The sequence below is a fragment of the Triplophysa dalaica genome, chromosome 11, assembly GCF_015846415.1.
Source record: "Triplophysa dalaica isolate WHDGS20190420 chromosome 11, ASM1584641v1, whole genome shotgun sequence".
NCBI classification, from domain to species: Eukaryota; Metazoa; Chordata; class Actinopteri; order Cypriniformes; family Nemacheilidae; genus Triplophysa; species Triplophysa dalaica.
In genome coordinates this window covers 15120408-15147631 of record NC_079552.1, presented here as the reverse complement: position 1 = coordinate 15147631, position 27224 = coordinate 15120408, and the positions used below count along the sequence as shown (strand labels likewise).

Sequence of the window (27224 nt, the reverse complement as noted above, 5' to 3'; positions counted from 1 at the left end):
TGATGAACAGTAAACCAAAAACTGCTGTGAGCCAGGAATTTGTACAAGTTGATTTTTCCTGAAAGATAATAAAATAAATCAAGCTCAATAAAGAGAATTTCAGTAAAAAAAAAATGTTCTGTTCCTGTTTAATGTGCCAAGCCATCAGAACCAAACCGAAAACCGTGGGTGAAAAAGTGAGGTTCGTTTTGGACTGTGGGTGAGCTTTATTGTTCCATCCCTAGCGTTTTGTACTCACTCACGAGTAAGCTGCGGTTTGGTCATGAATGTGCTGCTTCTGCCGTTCAATGAACAGAGAAGATGCAAAGAGAGACATTTTATTACTCACTGAAAGTTAAGGTTTATCCAAAAATATGCTAGTCGCTTTTCTGAATGAAAAAACTGTGTAAACACAACACCACTGCGCACCATTGTGTGTGTGCGAGTCTCCGCTCCATTTTCCAAAACAGACCAGGTATTGTAAGTAAGCTAATGAATGTGAAACACACGTCCCTTCGCGATCGTGTTCAGGGCAGTGGTAGTAGCCTATGAACACGCTCTAATGAACAAAAAAGAAAAAACAGTGAGTTTTTTAAATTGTACTTATTATAATCCGTCAAAATGAAGGACGGCCTTCAGATTTTTCATCGACTGGAAAAATAAACATTCGTCAATGACAGAGAATTTTTGGTTAACGTGACCTCTGCACAATGGGTTCAAGATAGGGCTACACGATTAATCGTATTTTAATCGATTTATGCTTCCCACAATTAATTGAACATTGTCGTTGTGATATTAATGTTTTTAAATCAAGCACGAAACTCCTGAAAAGGTCAGAAAATAATCACTGTCGGACTTACATCTTGCATCGCTAAACTGCAACTTTACCAGTAATACAAAAATGCATACATTTTTGTTGTTATAGAATTGACAACATTAAAAGTTTAACTAAACCTTCTAATAAAACAAATAACACTCTTTACTGAAAAACAAAACAGAGTACGATTTCTTTTTTTAATGTTAGTACAAATTACACTAGGAAAAGAATAACGAAAGCAAAACCCTAAGAAAAAACATCTAAAAGCAGCTAAAAGAACAAAATAGAAAATTAAACAAAACATTAAACCTCATATTTGTTTGACTTGGCAGCTCCACCAATAGGATTAAACACACACTGTAATGGAAAATAATCACCCAAGTCTGCAATACAGATTTAAATTGTACACATCACGAAATACAACATATTGATATGTTACACTCCTAATAACTAAGCTTATATTTTTAGCTTCATGTTGTTTCTTGTATTACCACTCCATTTGGTTCAGACAGATCCAAAAAGAAGGAAAAATAATTTAAAGCATGAACTTTTGGGTACCATTTAAATATGTTCAAGACGATATTACTGAGGGCAGCATGAAACACGGCTTTATTACAGCTCTGTTTCTTTCCATCACCTCACCACCAGCATTTAAACTGTAGCACTCCTGCAGTTTCTTAGCAATTAAGCAGCATTGGAACACTTGAAAATGGTAATGAAGTCGTTCTTGATAGCTCAGCGTCTGAATCACTGCTGAAGCTGTAAGAGAGAACTGACAGGCTTGTTCCCTAATAAAGAGACCTCAACTAAAATATATCCATGTGCGGCTGGCACAATATCATTTTGTCACTGTTAATTCAGTCCTAGCGCACTCATTCACACGCAAGGCACGCGGCCATTAAACATCAGGAGCTGCTAGCGTTTGCACCACAAATCGAACCAAGATCAATACTGTTCCAACCAATGTGAACACAGTGCGGCTGCGCACACACATATGAAATCATCACATGGATTATATAAAATGGTTTTATTGAGCCATGTAAGTGACGAGGCGTTAGGCTAAACAAAAATAGCTGGCACACTCGGCAGACAACAGGATAGATGGATGGGGAAACAACATCTGGATCTGCACTCAAATGAGAGCTGCTATATTGACTAAAAGCAGAGCAGTCACGAATGCCTTCCATCTAACGGTGGATTAAAAAGGAAGCTGACGCACAGAATAAAAAAAGATAAAGGCTATCCTGTCCTTGAGTGAGACATTAAAAGGAAGAGATCCTAAAAAAACCTTTCAGATCTGAAGTGAGTGGCATCGGTATTCATATTTCATGGCATGAGATGTGCTTCACAAAGGCAAGAGTAGAGAACTACTAAAACACACATTAAAAACTTCATTCACAAAATATGCCATAATTAATGAAAAATGAGAGGTTTCAAATAATACAACTTTTTATTGGGTCATAAAATGTTATTAACAGTGAATTTTTGTTATGCTTGTATACGTGCAGTGGTACTCAAACAGTGGGACTTGAAGAGACCCCTGGTAGTATGTGACACGACAGGAAATTAAAAACTTGTAAAATGTAAATTTACATTTCGTGTTTTAAATACAATTTCAAATGTTTAATACATGATAGATAAATAGGGAATACATCTCAGCGAATGTCCAATTTTAATATAGTTGTATGAACAACCCAGGAGCAGACAGATTTCTCTAACTTTCGCACGTCAAAACATTTTTGTGATTTTTATAACATCTCAACCGACTTGAATCGGCACAAATTATAATTGATTTTCAACCGGCTCGGCTCACGGTTAATCGTTACATCCCTACTTGGCGCTAATGCGATTGTCATAGGGACAACAGCCAATCACATTGAGACAGAACACTAGCGCCTGCACTAGGGTGACTGTTTGTACACACCATTAAAAAAAAAAAAGTGAAAAATAATTCAACAGCAATGGATTCAGTTCGGCAACACATGACGTCACCAATTCAAAGTAAATGAGATGCTATGTGTGAATCCAGCGTTAGATTGCAATCATGGCTGGAGTAGACAACACTTTTTATATCTATTGCGACATTGTGTCGTGTTTGTCATATACCAATAGCAATGATGTGTGTTCATATTAAAGATGCACCAATACTTGACAGTAGGGATGGGTGGTATGACGTAATATTCTGTTACCGCGGAATAAAATGTCAACCAAGATTTTTCTATTCTGTGTATTCTGCGGAATGTAAATAAGTAGGCGTGGTCAATTCAGCGCTCTGCAAGTTGGCCGTTATGATGAGAAAAAAACATGTGAATTAATCTACCCATAACAAATGATCAAATCAAATATTCTTTTGACGTTCTTTCGAAGCTTGCATAATGATGCTCGTCGCTTGAGCGGTTTTCACGTGATGCGCTGCTACCTCCCGTTTTGGGAGACGCGTGTGGTGTCAGAGACTCGCAGTGCAAAGACAAGCGTGAGAATAAACAAACCTAAAGACATAGTCGCAACACAGTAACAGTGGGCATCTAACACAGAGTGAAGAGCGATGAAGACCTGCTGTACAGACCCCATGAACACCAGTTTATAACACCATGCATATAGGCCTACATGTATTCTCATTGTTTGTTCATATATTCAGACTTCATTGTTATACATGTTGTCTATCTTCCTACTGTATACATTTTTTTTATATTAATCTTCTGGCTATAGCCTATCATAATAAATCTTATTATCAGAACTTAATTTTATATCTTTAGAACATTTTCATAACTTGCGTACATTATAACTATGGTGATCATTTACAGTAAATGACCTGAAATAAACAAATAAAATCAATATAAGAAAAATTAGGTATAAGATATAGAATTATAAAAGGAAATTGTTTCTGTGAAATGTATTGTTACCTTGAAATAAAATGACTCATTCCGTGAAATTGATTTTTTGGTCATTCCGCCCATCCTACCTGAAAGTTATTCATATAGTGACTATGAACCCTGAATATCAAACTGGTGATGTTTCTTAACATTTTCTATATACAGAGCATTGTATTTTCCTGCTCTCTTTTGATCATATCAGAATATATCAGCTTTGTATCAATCTTCACAGTGACTAAAGCCAATCACATTGGGATGCAACACAACGAAATCCGCTCTGAGGATCAGCTGTTTTTATATTATCAGCCGAAAGCGTGAAAAATGCTGATTACTTGCCGATATATCGGTGCATCTCTAGTTCATATTTCAGTCAGCCTACTGTTCATATATCAGCAAGCTTTAAAACAACCATATTGGTCAACCCATAACAAACAAATAGTAAATAGCTCCAATTTAACTTTAACTGGGTTAAACGAACAGTTCACCCAAAATGAAAAGTCTTTTAGGATTTATTCCAAACCTGTATGACTTTCTACATTTTGCATGACATAAAGAAGGTCTATGTATATATATAGGTTTCAAATGACATGAGGTTAAATAAATCATGACAACATGAGAAAAAAAAAAATTATGAATATATAAATACATACATATACATGTATATATTTAAGAAATATTCAATTTTAAATATAAATCAACATTTTTCCTTAAAATTATACATGGATGTGTATGTATTAATATATACATAATTATTATACACCGTACACTAGGGCTGAAACGATTAGTCGACAATTATTCTTGTTGTCGAGTAGTCGTTTGATTACGTGACTATTTAAGGGCCTGCAATATCACAATTTGACCGCTCCGGCACTGTAGCGCAGGAGTGTAATGCAAATGCAGCCTTCGCGAATGCTATCGCAGTAGAAGGACACACAGCGAGAATTATGCCGGAGTACAAACGAATGCGAACAAGTAAAGTGTGGGAAAACTTTAACAAATTGAAAACAAAATTGCGGTCGTGTGCAATGCATGCAAGGCGGACCTTTCCTTTCACGGTGGCACAACCTGCATGCTGGAGCATTTAAAAAGGAAACATCCCGAAAGAATGAGCAGGAGAGAAGTGACTGTTCTCCATCTAGAGCTAACTAACTTACTTAGCGGTAAATCTTTTTATGAGAGAATGCAATTATAATAGTAATGATAATAACAACAATAATCATATAATTACATCAATGTTTTTATTTGTTATGCAAAGTATAAAGCTTTGATCGAGCTAAGGAGTCAAGCCTGTTTTGATTATTATAACACTAGGTATTACATGAAAGGAAAATTATTATAAGAGAGGGACGTCTTATATCTTGCCTTGATTTTTTAATATTTTCTTCTGTTACTTGCTCTTTTTCATTAACTCTTTCACCGACATTGATGATTTATCTCGTCATTAAAAAAAAAGGTTCCCCGCCAAAGACGAGTTATTACGGCAATCAGTGTTTGTAATGTTGTACCGCAGGTGGCGCTGTTCACACCTTTGGGAAAAAGTACAGAATCCCAGAACCTAGAACGTATATTTCTTATCAGTTTTTAATGATTGTTCGGAGTGTAATCTGGGCAGAATCTTTGACAAAAAACGTTAATTATCTCAAAATTATCTTTTAATCAAAGTGGTGTATTTTTGAAGAAACCCACCCCAACTAAGGAGTGACAAAAAAAGAACAAATCAAGATTGAAGAATACGGTTTCCTTTGTTTAAAAGCAGAGACTCTGTTCTTTCATTGGACATAATGTTTGTCCATATATTCTATACAGAAAATGTACTGTGAGCAATTAAACTTTGGTTAAATGTTAAAAAATGTGCCGTAGGCTGGCAACTTTTTAAAGTTCCCAGGGAAAGAGTTAAACTGAACTGTTGTCATATAAATGCTGCTTAATCCTTCTGTCAAGAGCTTTGTTTACATAAAAAATAAATTGGTCTGTAATGTACCGGATTTATTTATTTGTATTTAAATGTTTGTAGAGAGAATTTGTGTGATTCGAGTTGGACAGAATCAGCAAACTTAAAGAGAGTAACCAGTTGGTTCAAGTTCATTAAAACAAATTTCAAAAGCTGAATTGATTTTATTCATTACGTAAATTATGTATAACTCAATGTTTTAACTAGTTGCAAAAGCTGAATAATCATTAAAAACGTACCGATTAGCCATTGAAATAATAGACGATTAGTCGAGTAATCGGTATAATAATCGCTAGATTAATCGACTATCAAAATAATCGTTTGTTGCAGTCCCTACCGTACACAGGGTTGGGTGACGCTGACAGTCACAATATTGGGCCCGGCATTGTGATTTCCCTGCATGACACAATTTTCATCATCGGGAGGGTCTGGGGTTGTCCGCACATCTGGAGGCTCGGATTTAATGCTTTAATGCTTGGCAGATGTCATTGCAAGGTTTCACTGTAGGCATCGTCTGATGCCAATTTTGTAAACATTGCCCAACTCTTGTACACACAAACATTTTATGTAAACAAAAACTTTTATTAAGCAGACGATTAGTCACGATTAATCGGTTGACAGCCATAAATTTAAGAGCCTCTTTTGATATACTGTTACATTGTAACTTCCACTGTCCACTGCGCTGATCAACGGTGATCTGTGTGGACAGCCCCCACGCTCCGTAAAAAGCACAAGCTGCTGACTCTGCAGTTTGCTGCAGTTTGGCATAAAACAAAAGGCCTGTTGTCTTTGTACTGGCGCTACATTTGACTGCATGCAGGAGTTACCCCTGCTAGCCCACCACAGACCAGCCCTAGCCTATACGAATAAGCCACCTCTCCCGAAAAGAAAATGACACCGCACTGTCACATGTGAGGAATCACTGCGACGCTCTATAGGTCACAGTGATAACTCCATGTTGAGTGGGTGGGGCATCACGGCTCATCTAGATCAACGTCAAAGTTAACGGCATGTGGCAGAGCTCACTAGAGAAAAACAGCTCTGAAATGACGGCCATTTAAAATGTGCCAAGTCAACAGAAATTATCGGGGTTGAGTTAACAGCGCCCAATTCGTTTCAGTGGAAATGTGCAAGTCTGCAGTAAGGTCGCTCTAATATCATCTACAGCACAGAAATCTCTCTTTCCCGTCCTGTTGGAGAGATTCATCGACAACATTGATCTTTGGTCTTCTTAAGCTGATTTACAACACGACGAAAAGGAAGCGTCCTTCCATGGAGAGACATGCTGTTTGTAGTTCCTTTTGCATGCATGCTGAACAGTCGGAGCTGTCGCTACAATACCCCTTTCTGAACCGAGCGTGCCCCTCCTCCATGACTGTGAGCCCGTGTGTGTGTGTGTTTGTGTGCAGAGGAAGGCCTGGCAGCAAAGGAGCCCAACAGAGAAAGACTTTCGAGCAGGTTGATATCACTACAAGTTATCACACACACATAAGACAGATTCAGTCCGGGCTTTCGGGTTCGGAGCCTGCGGGGGGACAAGGCTTGTCTTTAGCTCTTACTCACAAGCCCGAACGCAGTAATCTCATGCACTGAATCACTGCACTAAAAAGGAGCTGTTTTTTTAAATACCTTTCAACTTGAATCAGCATAAGCCCAACGCAGGACATGTGTGTGCTGCGAGAAAGGCAGAAAAAGACCATCTTTAGAGAAAGGCCTAAAACAACAAGAACGAAACTAATCCTGATATGAATAACCACAGATGTGTGGGGGGAAAATACAGGTTTATGATTTCTTTCAGTGTTCGAGAACCATCACAGTTGAGCAGGACTGTGCTGGCATGTACCGAACCCAGCGTGCGTGTGCGTGTGCGTGTGTAAGCCGACAGTAATGCTTTATAAAGCAACGCTTCCTAACCAGAGGTGCATAAGCTGGTTTCAGCGATACCTTGAAAAGACTTGCACTTCATTTCATTAATTGTGGAGAATATGTATGCATTTCTATGAATGACACTCGGAAAACATGCTTCATCGTGAGCCGTCTTTAAACCCACAGTGTTAAAAAGTGACTTGGATAAAGACAAAATGTAATGATGATATTAATTGTATAAGCGATAAGCAGAATAAGACCTTTTCAAATAAACATGTTTTATTGATGGTGTTGATAAAAGGATATTAAGGCTGAATTGCTTGAGCTGGGTGAACAAAACTGAAAAAAGGCTTTCGAAACACTGCGATATTGAGAACATATTATGCATACAGCCATACGATGCGCTTACCAGTTTACCAGCTCGTGTAAAAAGAAACAAACCAAATGTTTTGCTTTATGTGCTTTGTCAGTGAGATGTTCTTCGCGAAAGTTAACACGCTGGACATTCACCACCTCACACTTTACCTCAAGGACACAAAACCGAAGTCATCGAACTCTCACAAATCTCCTAATCGTACGCCTAAACAAGCACAACCACAAATTAAATATAACTCACTGGAATCTGATCGATCCCAATGATCTCAAACCGTTTAAAAGAGCCACCAACCCATCTCACATGTCTATGAACCCAGCACATGTATGTTCAAATCGATTTGCCATGGTACGCTGGCAAGTGTGTTTCCATGGAAACAAGTCAAGTCAGCCAATGGCCTATTCCATAGGCGTGTGCCGGGAAAGCACTTGGTTCGAACGAAATCTAAATGGAAATTATAGGACCCGTGTTACAAGCGCTCATACCGAAGCACATTTCCAATGAAATCATCTTTATTTGCGTTACCCGTGATGCCACACTCTCAACACTGATAAAACCTGAAGACGGTTTACTTGAAAGACCCAGTGTGATCTTTGACATAAGAATGAATCAATAGTACTTTCATCCAACACATTCCAACCAGCAGTAGTCAATACCAACACTTAACAATTGATCCAAACCTAAAAATAACCATCATGCAACCGTTTTGCATTATGTCATGCAACAATCACACCTTTGTAGGCTTTGATTCATTCACTGCACTCTTGATAGCATCACCAATGCAATGCATACAAATATGTGACATGCAAGTGACCAAATGCAGTTACTTTCTACAGCAAACAATTCATTACAATCACAATGCATGTCATAAATAGTGCACAGGTAGGACTCATCTAAAAATAAGTTTCATGGACCCCAAAACATCAGTTTTGTAACTTGTGCTTTGTACCCCACATAAGGAACGATGGACACAGGTTCGCCCGCAGTGATGAACGAGTTCGCTGAATGTCTTACCGGAGTGTTCTGCAGGTCCCCCACCGTTAGTGAAGATCGCGGAGTACAGGTGAGGGTATGTCTTCTCCAGGGCCACACACAGCTCCAGGAAATGGTCGGTCTGCTTGTTCATGAGCATCTTCAGGAGCTGCTCCACTTTCTCAGCGCTCGAGGAGCAGTTCTGGTCCAGCTCGAGCGCCTCCAGATCGCTGAGGGTTCCCGATCTCCCCAGCAGCTCTATGAGCGGGTCCGGATCCGTGATGGACTCCAGTAAGTTCTGGTGGCACTGGTGTAGTAACTCTTTGTGCTTGGGCTCCATTGCAGTTCCTATAGTTCCCAAGCTAACTAGCTAGCGCCGCGCAATCCCCGTGCACCCGATTCCCAACACGAACCCGACGAATGCGGCAGGAACTTCTCTCTATCGACTCACTTGTAGGATCCGAGCGAGATCTGACGGCCCAATAAAGCGCGTTTTCATCACAAACATGAGAAAGGCACAGAAGCCATGTTTGTCGCCCAAGGCTGTTGACTGCACTAAACAGCGATACATGTCTCCGGATCACTTACGCAAGGCAACTTCGTCCATTTTCGGGGAATGCACGCTGGTCTGCGTCTAGAGTTTCTTCCCTGCCATTTATTTGGCGATGTGCGACTCGTGTGAGCACAAGTAGCGCAACTCTTCTGGCGTTACCTACTCAAACTGTACGCTCCGCCATGTCTCGGTATCTCAGCAGCTGCTGCCCGCTGTCAATCAACTTCCCGTACAATGTCCATGTAAGGTAAAAAGGGGCGTGGACTTTTCCTGGGACACACCTGTTTTTTCCCAATGGGCGTGCACCGGTTGTTCAAAAATTCTGGCAGAATTCACAGGCTAATAATGATCCGTCATGGCATGAAAGAAGTGGATGTTTTATTTTAAAAGATCTGCTTTTCATGATTGTGCCGATCAATTTATTATTATTATTATTTATGTACATATTTACTATGTATTTACTGTTTAACAGAATATCAATAAACACCATGGAATTACACTTTATTACAAATGTTACGAAGGCATAGTTCAACCCACAATAAAAAAAATCTGTCATCATTAATTCACATTTGTGTATGTACCTTTATATGACTCTTTTCTTCTGTGGAACACAAAAGAAGATATTTTGAGAAATGTCTCAGTGGTTTTGTGTCCATATGAACGGGGGCCAATGTAGTTTATAAAGGGATACTTCAGGCTTGAATCAAAATTCCCGCATGTTTTACTCACCCTCAAGGCATCCTAAGTGAATATGACTTTCTTCTTGAAGAATAATGAAGTTGGAGTTATAATACAACGTATACTTTTACTTCCAATCGGTAGAATGGAAGTGAATGGGGGGGAAGCTTTTTTGAAGCTCCAAAAATCCATCGATCAAAGAACGGCTCCACGCGGCTCTGTGTTCTTAACAAAGGTCTTCTGAAGTAAATCGATGCATTTTTTTAGGATAAATATCCATATTGACAACACTATTGACGATGATGTCTAACATGGGAGCATTTTGGCGCAATCAAAAAAAGCTCTGAATATTCCTGGTTATAACATCTACAGGAATATACGGAGGGATCAAAAAAGGGAGCAGGAGTGATGGTTTATATAAAATGCACATAACTGTTACTCAAAATCCAGTGGTCAAATTGTATCTTTTAGAATGTTTAGGTCTCAACGTCAGCATTTCACCACAAATGTCCTTGGCGCTTGTTAGGGGGTTCTTTAGTTATACTAAACTAAACTATAGTCCTTTTTTACTAAATGTGTTGTAATTGCTATATTATTATGTAAATATGTAATTTTACTCTCTTTTGGGTTAACTTTTTCCATCTGTCTAGGGACTGCAGGCGAAAAATAGCCTTTTGCTAACTCTGGCATATTGAGAAATTGTTTATTAATATGCATTGTCCCTGTAATAAATAAAATAAATAAATAAATAAACCTCCGCTGCAGGTGAACTAGCGCCTAGTTTTACCGGCAAATGATGCAGACCACAGTAAGTTCCTGTGGCGAACAGAGCATTTTTAGTTTCAGCCAATAGAAACATCACCTCCTCTGGGCAGGCGCTTTCGTCACCATCATTTAGTGGAAAAACAAGCCTCTCGTTCACCAGCAGTGGATGTTAGACATTAGCATTGCATTACTTATATAAGCTTACGCTAGACATCTTTCTTCAATGTTAATAGTTCACATTAGTATTCTATAACCAGTAATAGTTAGTTGAAGGACTGTTGTACACATCTTTATTAGATAATGTATCTCATTAGCAGTGGTTCAGATTACTTTGGGTGAATGAGTAAGGTTATGGGCAGTTGAAAGGTTACAAGGGACATGTGTGGTTATCGATGCTAACAAAGGGCCGTCGTAATCAGCTAAAATGATTACTTTGTAATAAATGCAAAAAGATACTATCAAAACATTTTCTTGGACAAGTGTAAACTCCACAATAAAGACATTTCTGGCACATGCAAATATGATTCTCAAGACATCTGTTTATATAAGCAATTGATTTAATTTCTGTAAATACAAAGAAAACCTTTACTGGCACTCATTTAAATACAGCTGACAGACGTTAACAGGATTTGCAAGGGACGTGTCTGCAAAGCAGAACAGGCAATTCCCCACTGAAAAACTGTGTGACATTGCAAATTAGATGTAGTAAATTGAAGCTGTTTTAAACAACACTGCCACATGAAGTATAAATGATCATTGTCAAGGCCACAGAAGTAAGATTGATGCTTATTAACAACCAACAATTCAATAACACATGTGTCTGTATACAGTATAATGGGCTGAATACGGAATGATGCTAAAATCAAGATAGATGTGGAGCTTTTCTTTTTTGTCTGCACACACAAAACTGTTATTTGTTGTGATTTATTATGTTTAGTCTAACATCATTAAGATGGAGTCATTTTGCACATCCTTGCAGGCATTTCATAACCCGTGCATTAATAAAACTCAGTAAAAGATTAGATTCTAAACAGGAGATTATTGTATATGAACAGATGTTTGCTTTTGATCTTTTTTGGTTTGACATATGTTGATTGCTCTTTCAATATATGGAGAGTACTTGTAAACTCCGATTTATCAGTTTTTATTCTGAATTTTTAAACAATGTTTTATTTTCATGTCCTAAATGTTGGAAGACGTTAGTTTTAGTTCTAAAACAAGTAAAAAAATGAATAAAAAAAATGAATGGTGGGTTTCTTGTGTACTTTATCATCCAATCTCATTTTACTACTGTGCTGTTGTATTTTTAAAGAACGGCACAATTGCGCCCTCTACTGTTGTAAATGTGACTGTACACACTCGTTTTTACTCGAGCACAACATTTCACCATATGTGATGATATCAGCTTTCAAATGGCGTAATGGTTGAGACAGCTATGGTTGAGACATCACACTTTTTACCACCATATGTATTTGTTTGTATATTGTTTGTATATTTGTAAATTACTAGTTGACAAATAAACCGTAGCGTTACCACGTGTTCATATGGTCTGACAGCAAAATGTAGAAAACTGTCAATAATATATTATTTTATGTTATAAATATTCATATTTATTATAAAAAATATCATAAGAGAGAAGTATCTTCATTGTTATGTTTTTATAAATGTTTTCTTTTGCATGAACCACCCAAAATGAAGAGGCTGAATCCGTAGGGAGGGCTTCAAATGATGGATGTATCCTATGATTTGGTCAAAGTGAGCTAACCATGCTCTTAGCTATTAAAATCATTTGTAAACACAGCTTATTGCAAGAGACAGATCCAAACTATTAACTTCAGCTTGTCATAAATCTGTGTATGTTAGCCAGAGCTGGCAAGTGGACCTCCACACATTTGTTTAAAGGTACAGTTCACCCAAAACACATTTTTGTCATCATTTACTCACCCTCAAGTTGTTCCAAATCTGTTTACAGTACTTTCACTTTGATGAACGCAGAGAAAGATATTTGGAAGAATGTTCGTAACTAAACAGTTCTTGGCCACCATTGACATCCATAGTAGGAAAGACGATAATGGTAGTCAAATATGCCCCAGAACGGTTTGCTGTTTGTTTCCTACATTCTTCAAAATATCTACTTTTGTGTTTAAAAGAACAATGTAGGAAACAAACAGCAAACAGTTCTGGGGCATATTTGACTACAAATATCATTTTTCCTGCTATGGATGTCAATGGTGGCCAAGAACTGTTTGGTCTGTGTTCATCCGCACAAATTAACGTATACAGATTTGGAACAACTCGAGGGTAAATAAATGAATGTCTATTTTGGGGTGAACAATAGTGTGTGCTCTGGTGGATGAGGCTTTTTAAAAATATATTTGGAAATTAAAATTAATGATTTATTATAAGTGCATCACAGTTTAATTAAAAGGCATGACTATTTTCTTTCAGGCAAGATTTACTTTATTTTTGCATTTCATATGTGATTGGATCCATACAGAGGAAAAAAAATAATAAAACAAAGACAGCACCATCATGACTTCTTTCTTTTTTCCTTAATTAACAGCTGGGTTACAATCTTAACAATTGTAGCAAAAAGTGTATTGCTAAACAAAAGCCTTACATACAGTATATATAGCTTTCTTAATATGAAACACACAAATTGATACACATTTTGCTATGTTTAACATGACAACTAAACTTAAAATATATGGCACATTTGTCCCTGTCTGTAAATTACTCAACATACAATTGTAATAACTTGGTATTTGGTATTCAGATGTGTACACAATAATAAAAACAGAATTAGTCTTGCCATTAGTAGCTTGCAAAAAATATACCTGGAGAAACGGTTATATAAAATATATATGTCATTTGTCTGTTTTTCATTAATTGGCTTAGACCCTTTTTTCAGTATAGAAGGTACATAAAGTAATATTCTACTGTTGAACTAAAAATATTGTAATAAAACAGTATGAAATGTAACGTGCATCATATCAGCGGATAAGCTGAGCAGTAAAACATGCAAGAACATAATAGATTGCAAATTAAAGTAATGTTTAAGGTGTGTATACATCGTGGTGTGGCTTCATATCCTCTGTGGCCTATAAAGATCTGCAGGCGTTCAATCGCTTCCACCGCAAAGCTTCAGCAAGATCTTTTTATAGTCTCCTGAGGTGTCTCCCTACAATACAGATTTCATTAGTATTTATCGCAATTAGCTTACACATATGGATATTTTTTCTATATTTCAAAATGTTGATTTGTGAGTTTAATTAGAGGGTCTGTTACCCATGTACTCACAGATATGGCTGTATAGAGGGATTTCCCATAATTCTTCATGTATTCCTGACGAATGTCCAGCATGTCGACCTCAGAGCGGCTTACCATGATGCGGATTAGGGTTTGATCCTTTGTTCCTGCCCCCTATGCATGAAGATGAACAATATGATACAATGCAAAAGTTTGAGGCACTTGTGGAAAAAAACTATAAAATGAATGCAATATAAAATGTATTTTGCCTATCGGGAAGCAGAACTCATTTAATTTGTGAAAGTGCAAAGGGTTCAAATTCCACTCAGTCATTCACATTTGCATTGGACCTAGTAAATACATCCATTACTAAACAAAATTACTAGAATATAAAAGATATTGTAAAAATAATAATTTCAATTCAAAGTCTTCCATGCATGAAGGTTTATCAAAGAGGTACAAAATTATAATTATAAAAGAAATTAGATTTTGTACAAATGATAAGTATTGCAGTCATACCACCTGGGGGCGCTGCATACTTCAACACAGTTTCTGGCGAACTGTCCTTAAAACCAAAGGACTAAACCATGGCTATGTTTGACAGAAGTAGACGTGATATGTCATTAAATCAGTGTCACTTTTGTAGTCAGTTCATATCATCCACGCTGAGAAATCTTACCCTCATGGCCTTGTAGAGTCTCTCGGCGAAGTAGGCTGGTGTGTTCTTTATGCATTTCACTGCAAACAGTAGAACATGTTTAGACTCACCATGCACAATTACCCTGCGGCTATTAAGCTTTGTACAACCGAGCAAGCAAGACACATCTTGAACACAAAAACCAAAGACATTCATTTGGAAATGAACGTCATTTAAAAAGAAAAACTGGATTGTTCATAACATGTTGAAACAACACACGTTTTTATGAGCGAGCATGCACTATGACACAGCAAGCAAGACAAGTCAAGTCAAGTACTGTATGTGTAACAACACACAACTGTATGTGATATGGTACTCGTAACCGTATATTTACCCTATGACAGCATTACTCTTATATAGGCCAGCAGAATAGAAAGCAAGTTAAGAAATTCAGTTATGACGTGCCTAAAGGAGATGATGTCATCACAAAAGATCATAAATGACGGATCGGAATGCTTACCAACGGCCACCATGCCACTCTCAAGATTTCCAGACATTTCCCTGTCAATGCTCTTCTCAATGTCTCTACCACACATGTGTTGGTACTCATTGAACACTGTAAACAAACACACAACAACATCTTTTAACACACGGACTAATGTTTACTAATAATTCTTTAAAAAAGGGGATTGAACAGTGACTTGAATATAAATACCTGCTCTCAGGTGAGTTTTGCTCCGAGCACACAGGATGGAATTGAACTGGGACTCATCTGTGCCGAGTTTATTTTCCCCGGCTTGATACAGATTCTGCAGCACAAACAGCATATCAAGCAATCTTAAAAGCATCATAAACACATTTTGAAATTAGGGCTGTCAAACGATTAATCGTGATTAGGTTTTCAACCTTGATGCAAAAACATTTAACGCAATTAACGCGGCATCCATTTACATTTACGCATTTGGCAGACGCTTTTATCCAAAGCCACTTACATTGCATTATCTGATACATTTAAACTTAGGTATGTGAAAACCCCTGTGATCGAACCCACAACCTTGCTCTTACCACTGAGCTACAGGAAAGACATTATATAATCACGCTCTTATTGTATAAAGGCGCAATTTTAAGTGCGATTTGAAACAGTTTGTTTGACACGTTTTGTTTAGACAGACAGCTTCTGCAGTAGCTATGGATGCGGAAACAACGCAAACCGACAGCGGTCCCGTCTGGTGTATGCAGTCACGAGCTAAAGGCTGCATCAGTGAATCTTTGTCAGACAACGCATCAGTATTAAGTTCTTTTTCGTGCTTGAACGAACAAAAGCACACAAGATTATGTCAGGAAGCCTGTTTTGTCTATCATTTTTGGTAGGACAGATTTCAACGTGTTAAATAAAATCCTAAATGAATGCAAAGAGTTGTGGATGGGAAAGGGCGTAAGATCTGCATAGAGCAGCAGCTCTTAAAGGGGCCGCGTTCTTAAACCTGCTGCTCTGACTCGTCTCTAATAAAACAATGTGTTTTTTAGCTTTAATTCTGTACTTAATTTAGCATTAAAGACTGTAAAATGTTTGAGAACTGTATATTTCCAACCTGTTAGACATGATAGCTCTCAATTATACTGCACTTCAATGTTAAAAGGCTATAAATAACATTGATGTCTCCATTAAATTGATTATTCTTTATTTCAGTTGCAGAATGTTGCCTTTCATGTTGTTAAAAAAATCTGTTGTTTCTACATTAATTTGGAGATTAAATGTGAATTATGAGAATGTAAAGTTTATTTGAAAACTTTAATGTTATGTGCAATTAACTGTGACCAATCACAGAAAAATGTGCAATTATTAAGATCATTTTTTTAATCGATTGACAGCACTAAAATAAATACATGTAAATATTTCCTGAGTATGTATACATGTATGTTTATGTGTTTATAAATACAAAATAAATATGCACAGTATACTGACATATATTATATAAACACAATCTTTTATTCTGGATGCGATTAATCGTTTGAAAGCCCTTACTAAACTACAAAAAAGGTACTTAATAGTTACCTGGGCATCTTGTTTGGCTACTGATAGATCCACAGTCTCACGCTCATCTCGGTTACCCTTTAAAAAGACAACATCTTCATTTTTATTTCACAAATTTTAAATCAAATCCATTAAAATCACACAAAACAATGTATACCTGAGCAAGAGCGACCAGGAGTCTTCGGAAGTGACCAGATGTGTCTCCAATGATTGAGTCCTCCAGTGTTTTCTTATACTCTATAAGAAGAACACAGATCATCACGATTCACTACACATTACTGTTCAATTGAAATGCACATGACATGTAGCAGTTGTCTGATTGGGAAGTAATCAGATCAGTAATTGCCGAAGGAAGGAATAATACGATATGATTCGAGTACGCACCAGTTTTGTAGATTTGATTGATTTCTCGGATCTCTGCATTAGAGCGAGAGGACAAAATTTCAATTAGACAGGCCTCGTCTGTTCCTGCCCCCTGTGTAGTGACATAATCAGCATATTACACCTGTGTTACTTGCATATCAAAACATATGAACTGACTGTTCTATTATCTGTGCATAATAAAGAGACAGCCACTCAAAAACAAGACTATCAATATTTTGTAAATCATTTTTCCCCAACAGAAAAAAGAAAATGCAAAGAACACAAGCTTAAAGGTCCAGTGTATGAAATTTAGCACCATCTAGCAGTGAGGTTTTGAATTGCAACCAACGGATCACTCCACCCCTTCCTTTCAAAGGACTAACTAATGTTGTCATGCTTTTGCTTCTTTGCCGAAGGAGATAACAAATGTACGAAACGCTCTGTACAGCAGTTTGTTCGTTTAGGGCTACTGTAGAAACAACATGGTGAATTCCATGCAAGAGGACCCGCGGTGTATGTAGATATAAATATGTATATGTAGTAGAGTAGGCGGGGCGAGACCGTGGTTCGAGTCCGGTGAGTAATTGTGAATTAGCGCCAGCTGTGCGCACACCAGCCTCGAATCACGTAGGAGATGGGAGCATATAAAAGGAACGAGTGACCGGACCGTCGAAGAGAGAGGACCGGGCCCGAACTTGTTTTACGTTTGTATTTGTATTTGTATTTATATTTACATTTGTTGTTTATGTTATTTCGCCGGCGGTCGTCCGTGAGGGGCCGCCGGCTGTTATTATTTATATTAAAATTTTGTGTTTAATGACTGCCGGTTCCCGCCTCCTTCCTTCCATTTTATTGAGATGTATTACAGTATAATATATTAAAAATATAAAGATTCATTTTTTAATGTCTTTAATACGATTCTAATTGATTTCACTTAAGTGCTTTGACAAACCTTGATGGCTTCCCTGAGCTCATACGCATCAAGCTGTGTTGGAGTCATCAACATGGCCAGCACCACCTTCTCAAAGTTTCCCGAAAGCTCAGATTTCAGATCCTTAATCAAGTCCTGTAAACACAGCATATGAGAATGATCAGTCCAGTTTCACAGAAGCATTTCTACATTTACTATTCAATTTCCGCAAGCACACACCCTCGAGTCCAAAACTATAAATGTAAACACACTGCAGTGAGGTGAATGGAATAAAACTAAAGTGCTGCTAAATGTGTTACTGTAGAATATTGAACCATAGGTTTCTAACACTGGGTTATAAAAGAAGGTTTAGCCTCATTTTTACAAACATAAACCAGTTTTATGCTTGAAACCTGTTGGACTACAACTGCAGTTTCAGGTAAATCTGCCAAATCTTCTCAATTTACACATCTCCTGTTCAATCTCTGTCATGTTCTCTTCAGGAAATTACCTTGAATCACACCGCCGCTTCCTTTCCAAAAAATACTATTTATTTTGTTAAAAGTCCCAGTGAACTACAATTCCTATTTTTTCATTCATTGTCAATATCTTATCAGTGTTGGTCATTCTCATGTGCCCTCATAATCTTCAATTAAATCTGAAAATGCACTTCCCTCGTGTAATGACCATCCAACTCAAATGACATAAGTCAACAGAACTGAGCCATTGAGAGAGAGAGTTCTGCCAACGGAAATCCAATACGCTGGTGCGTCATTTATGGAGTCTTCAGATAGTTCCAGGAAGTTATGATTTCTCTTTAAATGCTTTTTTCTTTAGTTTCTTTTTTCATAAAATGGCTTTTGTCTTTAAATGGGTTAAAAGTTGACCTCTGTTGGTCTGTTAAGTCACAGCTCCATGGGTTACTATTAACTTCCAGTAACCATTGAGAGCCTACATGAACCGCTATTGCTGTGCAAAACCTGGGGCAGAGCATCCGTTAACTCCTCCCCTTCTACTGTCAGTCTGCTGCCAGTTCCATTTCAAAATACAACAACTGTTTTTACACATCCAATCAATTTGAAGTGAAAAAGACAAGCAAGGCCCACGATTTTTTCTAATTTACATCAGAATAAGGAAGTGAAAAAAATATCACAGCTTCCTGTTCACAGGGACTTGAAGTGTTATACTCTACAAGATAAGTGTGGAATTTTTCCTCTTCTATGTAACTTTCATGGCCGGGCTCATAGTAGCTAGTATTGACTTTATGCCCTAAAGCAGCGGTTCTCAACCCTGGTCCTCGCGCCCCCCCCCGCTCTGCATGTTTTTTGTATCTCTCTTGTTTAACACACCTGATTTAAATCTCTTGCTCATTAGAAGAGCGCTTCATGAATGAACCGCGTTCTGATTGACGTGTTCCCTGAACTGTGTTCATTGCTCTCTAATCCTTGTTCACAGGAAATTGGATGACGTGTATTTAAGAACACGAATTTGCGCAACACTACTGCCTGCAGCGTCTTCACACAGACAAAACCTACTACGGAAGATTGAAGGGTTATTTAACCGTAATCTTGAGATTTGCGCAACATTCTGCCCATTTTGAGAACCACTGCCCTAAAGAAAGCTCTTAGTAGGTGTGCTCTAGGGAGACAGTACCGAATCTGCAGGATATCGAGCAACTAAAAAAAAGCTCCAATGCTCTCCATTACCTTTCCATAAGCAGTCTTGTATGATCTCAATAGTGGCACACGCTGCTTGTTTGAGCGACTTCCCAGCAAATTAATGATGGCTTGTTCATCCGTGCCTGGTAAAACATGTGCATTTCAATTAATAGCCTGTATTAGGAGCTTAAAATGTATACAAATAAGTCATTTTCTTAAAAGGCTCAATCTGTTTGCTTTCTAAGGTTGAAAAGAACCTTTAGTATTTGAATGTCACAAAGGGATAAACATTTACAAGATAAATTATAAATGTGCTTCCAAAATAACAAAAACACTCTTTGTCCTGAGGGTAAATTATTAACTTTGCATTTTGGGAAATAAAGCTGAAAACCAACCAAAGCCCTTCATGGCTTTCCTGAGGACTTCTGCGTCTTTTAAAGGGTCAGCACCATTGAAGTCTTGGATGGTTCCTCTGAATCCACGCTGCAAAAAAAAAAAACTAGTGAGATTAATACAACTGAAGAAAGGTCAAAATTACATAATGAAATAAACAACTTACATTGATAGCTGGAACGGCCGGGGTGCCTCCTCCGTAACCTCCTCCATACGCTGGCATGGATGGGTTGGGTGAGGGGTTGGTGGGATAGCTAGGCATGGACGGATTGGGTGAAGGGGCATTTGGGTAACCTGGCATCTGCTGGCCCGGGGCTGGACCTCCGGGGTAGCCCATTGCTGGGTTTTGGGGCATGCCACCTCCTGGCTGAGGGTACATGCCATAGGGCTGGTTAGGTGAGGGGGCAGGTGGACCCCCTTGTTGGGGGGTGGGATAGCCACCAGCCCCTTGAGAAAACATGGCAGGATTTGGAGCAAATCCACCAGAGTTGGCGATCTGATTGGCCTATTATGGAAAATGGGGGCGACAAAAAATGGGAAAAGCAAAAGCGAGCGTGGCAATTAATACAATTAGGACAGAAGAGCTGATGCTGCAGGAATATAAACATGAACAAACAGCATTGAAATGACAACACGGATGGGAAAAGAGGTGATTAAAGCCAGGAAAGGGAGATAAGACGAAACGTGAACAAGTGTGCATTCATAGAGTGTTCTGTTTAGATAGTGTGGCTTTCAACGCAAACATTTCTGTTGACTTAAGCTACTCTCACCATATTGCGTGATGAGGAACTGTTGCTTAACATTCACACAATGAAAGCGTCAAAGTGAAAAAAAAGTGGTTCCCTTTGTGAACCTTACAAATGTTTGATAAAACCATATTCTAAAAATATCCGTAAACCGCTTAAAGGTCAAAAATATAGAAACAAAATATGTTTGATGAGATGGAAAACTGAAATCTAGAAAGTTCAGTCGCATATAACATTATATAGAAAATTTCCACAGGATTCAATTTAATCATAGCAAATAATAAAAAAAATGTTCAAGATTTGTATTTCTTTTTTAAGAAAAGTAAAAATTTGCACCATTCTCAAAAAAAACACCCCATCCGAAACATCAAGGCCAACCTTTGATTTACTGTTGTCCAGGAGCAAATAAAACAAATACCCTAAGAGAGTAAAACACAACCATCCTTGTGGAAAATACAAACATATAGAAATATACTGTGTGTATATATATATATATATATATATATATATATATATATACATACAGTAAAAATATCGTAACAAATTGCACAAAACAAGCAATATGGCTAAACGCTGTTGCAATAGTTCTTCAATGGATCCACACTTGTTCACATTTCCTTCTATCGGTACATTTGATCACAAACACATTTTACAGAAGTGTTTGCATCAGTAAACCGAGCGGGATCAAATCTGACGATCAAAGCACATTCTGATGACAGATAAATTAAAAGAGATAATGTTACGGTCACAGGAGCACGATTTAGTTTAAAAGCATATTTAGGAAAGATTTGATGCGGCTTTAGCACTAGCTGTACATTTCATGCTGATTTATCATGAAATCAAATTACCTGCATATGATAAGAATGAGCATCATTGATGTCAATTCAGATTATGCATTATATCATTACCAAAGAAACATACCATTCCTTGGATATTGCTGGCATTGAATCCAGGATTTGGCAAATTATTCAAACCAATAGTAGGCATTCCTGGTGTACTGGGTGCACCCCAACCCCCTGTGAATATACATTCAAATACAGACAAATTAATAAAACCATACTGTAAAAAAAATATAAAAACACACTGTAAAAAAAAAAATAGTTAGATTCACTTTATAAAACTTTAAATTATTTGAGGGCACATTTTTAAAGTAAATAAAAAAAAATACAAAACAGTTTTAAGTAAAATTTACTTTGAAATGTCTCTGGTCGGTGCGGCATGAGAGTCAGGGGCTCTATAATGTAATACCTTATAATAATGAAACCATTTGGTTGAATGGGAGTTATTACATGTAACAGCCACTTTCCACAACCCAATACATTCCCAATAGATAAATTCTAACCCTACATTTTAATTTTCAATTTCATTTGGAAATACATCAGATGAATATGAAATGCTATTTCATGTTGACTTTAAATAAAGTACTGTACATAGAGAAAACAGGAAGCATTTTGTATGAACTGATAAGTAAATAAAGTTCATGTTCTATGCCGTACCCAGAGGGCCTTGCATTGGCTTGTTACTATATTTACAAAACATATTTCTGTTCTGAACCGAAACAGAAACACACTCCAATCCTCTCTGTTCAATCTAGAGCAGCAGGTTTTTTGTTACGCTAATAATAAATGTCAGGTAAATGCCTGCGCTAAGCTTATGAATATTCATTTTCCACTTCAAAAGATCTTCCTGCTACACAATGATCTATTTTAAAAACATCAATATTTATAATCAGCACAAAAATCCTCTATATCATGCTGATAGCAAATAGCAAAAATGTAATTACAAGCCAAAGTCTAGTGTTATTTAAAACAAAAAATACTGGTAAACAATGTAGTTGGGTGTATTGTTTGTAAACAAAACATATTTTGGGTAGGACAAAATAGCGAAATCAACACACTATGGAAAATGTTAACACACTAGCCAACAATGTGAACGTCGCCTCCCTAATGGACATGTTATGAAACACTGTGTGTTTAGTTTCCAAGTGTTTAACGTAATCCATGTGATCTGTGACACACAAACCACACACACAACACTGGGACCCTCAACAGAAAATCCCTTTAGTGACTCACACAAACAACCAGTCCAATGCTTGAACACTAGTAAGTGTCAATCACTATACGATCACCCACTGCCTTTTTCCAGTGACTCCACATCAAAATTCCACATCACTACGGTAACCGAGGCAAATGCTATGCATGTTGGTTTTAATGAGCATGCGTATGGGCTTGAAGCCTTAAAGCGACAGTTCACCCAAAAATCAACAATGTCATCATTTACTCGCCCTCGAGTTCTTCCAAATCTGTATAAATGTCTTTGTTCTGATGAACACATAGAAAGATATTTGGACGAATACTTGTAACAAACAGTTCTTGGAAAATAGGAAAAATGACAACGGTAGTTAAAAGTTCAGCAGAACTGTTTGCTTTCCCAAAATATCTTCTTTTGTTTTCAACAGAACAAAGGCCTGAACAAAGAAATATGGTAGTCAATAGTGGCCAAAAACGAAATGAGTAAATGATGACGGAATGTTTATTTTTGGGTGAACTGTTCCTTTAAAGCCATTCAAATGCAAACTGCACTGAGAAGTACAGTGTAAGAAAGTGCAGTGTACACGTATGGAAATCATCTACCTAGATAACAACGCACCACAGGTCCTTTCCTGGTAAAGTGACTCACCTGACGGCAAAGTTGGATAGGGCCCTGGCTGACCAGGGTAGCCACCCGCACCTGGCTGACCAGGGTAAGCACCTGCACCTGGCTGACCTGGGTAGGCACCCGCACCTGGCTGACCAGGGTAAGCACCAGGTTGGGGAGGATATCCACCTGCCTGCGGGGGATACGTTCCAGGTTGGGGAGGGTAACCACCAGCTGCGGGAGGGTATGCCCCTGGCTGAGGTGGGTATCCACCGGCCTGGGAAGGATAGCCGGCCTGGGGAGGGTAGCCTGGGTAGCTCATTGTTGTGTTGTGTCTGGAAAAAGTGTTATATAGAGTTTATTAACCTGAATAACAAATCAGTAGTTGAAGGTTCATTGAACAGTTTAGTTCAGTTAGCCAAAGAAACGAAGCACATTTTTAGGAGATACCAAAGATCAAAAAAAAATTAACAACCATTTGAGTTTCTATTTGTTGCCGTCTCTGCTCCAAAGTACCTTGAATATCATTATCAATGGTCCATTAGAGCAGTGGTTCTAAAAACATTTTTCGTTGTAAGGCCCCCTTTGTGTAGAGGGAATCGCTTTGTGGCCTCCAAAATAAAGACTTATAATCTTAAACTTATAATATTAATTGAACCAAAAATATATTCAGTTATAGAATGCTGGAACATCAATTATTTTGGTTGGTGGTCTTTATTTTGGCATAAGGTATATAATAAATGTCTATATTTTGTAAAATGCTACAAAATCTAAGCCCCCCCATATCCATCTTGGTATGAGAACCACTGCCCTAGAGAGCTTCCCAGCACACATCCACACTGCTATACATCATATACATGCATCTATTTCTATATTTTAATCATGCTGTACTTTATATGGTAAACTACAGTAATATACCTTGTAGTTTACTAACTTACTGAATGCTTTTGATAAATGATATTCTTCTATCAAGTCATGAGGCTTTTGAATTGTACTCTGCTTTGTAAAAGTAATAATACAGATATTGTTGTTGCACTGATATTTTTACCTGATGTAATCCAAAACAATACATAACCTCATGTCAGACATGTCTTATGTTTGATTTAATGCATAAATTCCACTATGATTTCAATATTTAAAATGGCTTTACTAAATCAATATTAAAGATATCAAGGTATATTTTTACTGAATCCTCTATGCATTATGTAGGATGTTTTATTTGGAAGAGAGTTACCGGTAATCAAAACCAAAAATGACTTAAGATGGATTTTCACAGGTTGCCGTTGATTCACACATGAGCTCATATAGTTTTGCAGGTTTGGTCAGAGAAGCATCACCTCATCCTTTGAGTTAACATCTATGTGAACAAAAACTGACACTTTGCTTCTGTGTTTAACACTTGACTTGACAAGGCGGTCTGCTAAGCTGAGCAACATTTATCTTTATAGCGGTGAAAAACGAAGCATAAAATCCACCATGCTTCAGGTCACCAAAACATAACCTACAGTATAATGCTGAGGTTTATTTTGCATTTCAATAAAATGTGAACAAATGTCATATTAATAAAAATGTTTCATTTTAAAAACAATGACTAAGTCTGTTTTTCCTTCTAACATGACTGCCCAGATTTCTCATCCTTTCCTTTGAAATGCAAATATATAACCCCGTAATGGAAAGTAGTGGCCACACAATATCAGGCCTGACATTTTTACTACAAACATTAACAGCAAAGTGAATGCCCTTCTCAGAAGAGTTCACGTTTGGTGGAAACCCTGGAAATGCATTATGTAAACAAAGCTTAAAGAAGCTTCTGAAGGTCTTTTGGAGGTCTTAGGTAAAATTCATTTCTTGGTAAAGAAAGGTAATGGTAAATAAGTTATACGGATGCCACAAGATAACAGGAACACATAAGATCTGAAAGACTATATACAATATTGTTCATTGAACCTTAGAGAAGTGCTTTATTATGCTGTTATAGTTTATGCTTATTAAGTTACTTAAAACCTACAATTAAATTGCTGAATAATGATCCTTATTCAATGAGTATTATAAATTCCTAAAAAGGTTTGTGGCCATGGAAACTAATACCAATGTATTTGAAAGTAAAATATGCATACGGCCTTATCATCTTTACTTACAGAGGGAGTGGCTGCTCATGGCACTTCAGTGACCATAAAACTAACTCATATAAGTTGCGTAAGGCAAATACAAACATACAGGTAAAGAAGAACTCAACTTAATAAAAGCACCACACCTCAACATGTGACAAAAAAACATGTTTTGTTATTGCACGTATGTTTGCCTTTCTCTAATGTGTTACTATGACTGATTACTTTATCTGAAGTTGTACAAAATGCTGTATGAAGAACATCTAAATAAGTAAAATTATTAGATAAAATGGATGCACAATGCTTGGTTTCCTAGCTTAAAATCACCATTGTGTTGCAGTGATATTATAAATGACTTATCCGTGCACACCATTATTTTATTTGAATTAATTTGCACTTCTAGCAACAACAACTCTTCACCACATGACGTCAGCAACAAAAAAGAGGTAGTACTATACTGACTGTCCAAAGGCCATGCATTTTTAACCACCCCTCCAGGCCCAATTTACAACAAACCAATCAGAAAGGGATTGACCATACAAGCCCCGCCCTACATTTTTTTTCTAATTTCAGAAGCCGTCTCGGATACACGGCACCATACGGAGAAGAAGTCAATCGCAACTTCCGTTTCAGTGTGACTTTAAATACTATATGATTTCTTATACTTTCTATTAAATTCAATCGTTATGGGCGAATGTGACCATAACATGTTTTTGACAGGTATCGTTAGAATGACCCACCACAAAAGTCTGAAAGATTACACTTTCTATCAAGATTTCCGTTACTACTGTAGATTTCTTATGGAAGAGTATACAACCGTTAAACAATAAGAGGAGAAACCATAACTCTATAAACATTATATAGTTTTAATAATTATAACCACTTTAACTATTAGTCAAATAGGCCCCGACAGCCTTTGAGGCCTGAATGAAACGGAACTATTAAGGTTAACTCCGCACAAAAATATGTGCTTATGCAGACTAGCATACTGAAAAGTTGTTGTCTGTGTCTTACTGCACTGCACACAAAAAACAAAATGGTCTCAATAAGTTACATGTTCCCACCCCCTGAAGTATAGACATAAACATAATGGCACACAATTGTAAATCTAACTGCTACATCCTCAAATGTATAAAATACGCGAATATAACTGTTCGCAATTGCGCTAATAAACAACGTGAAATAAGCACATGATATAAATAATGCGGATACTTCTAAGGGAAGAGATTTTGAAAATGCTAGCTGGACGGCTACGGGACCTTAAAGTAACTCGTTTGTATACGTTACGTTCAGGAATTAAACACACACGAAGACATATAACAGCAAACGCAACATTTATAAAAAAATATGTATGTAGATATGTAGATTAAAAAGAGTAAATTACTTACAGAATAAGCGATGGGAGATCCGTCACTTCCTAGGTACAGTGTACCTCTGTTCTGCGTGCGTGAATGCGTGCGTGTGACACGCATGTAATATTTAAATCGGGTGGGTGGGACTCATACTTTCCGCTCGGCACTCCACTATTTCCATGACTGTTATTACACAAAACAATCTTTAGCTGAATACAGATCATGTGACTCTTTCTTATATGGTGATGACTCGTTGTTTGATGAGTGACGTTGTACTTTTTCTCTACCAGGTTTGTCATTTTACTGTGT

General features: G+C 37.5%; 2 protein-coding genes across 4 annotated transcripts in view; both read right to left on the bottom strand.

Annotated features, from left to right (window-relative positions):
- Positions 1–9601, bottom strand: part of dlg5a (discs, large homolog 5a (Drosophila)) — a 59937-nt gene extending 50336 nt beyond the window's left edge. For both annotated transcript variants that reach the window (XM_056760381.1, XM_056760382.1), the window contains exon 1: positions 8874–9601. In XM_056760381.1, the coding sequence (XP_056616359.1) occupies positions 8874–9171 (298 nt within the window). In that variant the 5' untranslated portion in view covers positions 9172–9601. The remainder of the gene's footprint in view (positions 1–8873) is intronic.
- Positions 9602–13266: 3665 nt separating this feature from the next.
- Positions 13267–27101, bottom strand: anxa11a (annexin A11a). 2 transcript variants are annotated; one of them, XM_056760452.1, is made up of 15 exons: positions 26952–27101; positions 23498–23790; positions 21740–21834; positions 20239–20577; positions 20075–20162; positions 19728–19822; positions 18064–18177; positions 17133–17223; positions 16906–16985; positions 16770–16826; positions 15429–15522; positions 15234–15329; positions 14756–14814; positions 14128–14250; positions 13267–14008 (listed from the first exon to the last, which is right to left on the bottom strand). In XM_056760452.1, the coding sequence occupies exons 2-15, from the start codon at positions 23775–23777 to the stop codon at positions 13949–13951; spliced, it is 1671 nt and encodes a 556-aa protein (XP_056616430.1). In that variant the 5' UTR covers positions 23778–23790; positions 26952–27101; the 3' UTR covers positions 13267–13948. The 2 variants fall into 2 exon arrangements, with proteins under 2 accessions (XP_056616430.1, XP_056616431.1); XM_056760453.1 differs by having other exon boundaries at positions 20239–20439.
- Positions 27102–27224: the final 123 nt, after the last annotated feature.

Excerpts from the sequence above, each read along its gene's own strand:
- anxa11a (XM_056760452.1), bottom strand. The coding sequence starts at position 23,777 with ATGAGCTACCCAGGCTACCCTCCCCAGGCCGGCTATCCTTCCCAGGCC. Across the intron at positions 21,835-23,497 it reads CTATCCAACTTTGCCGTCAG|GGGGTTGGGGTGCACCCAGT; the intron begins GTGAGTCACTTT and ends GTATATTCACAG. Across the intron at positions 18,178-19,727 it reads ACAAGACTGCTTATGGAAAG|GACTTGATTAAGGATCTGAA; the intron begins GTAATGGAGAGC and ends CTGTGTTTACAG.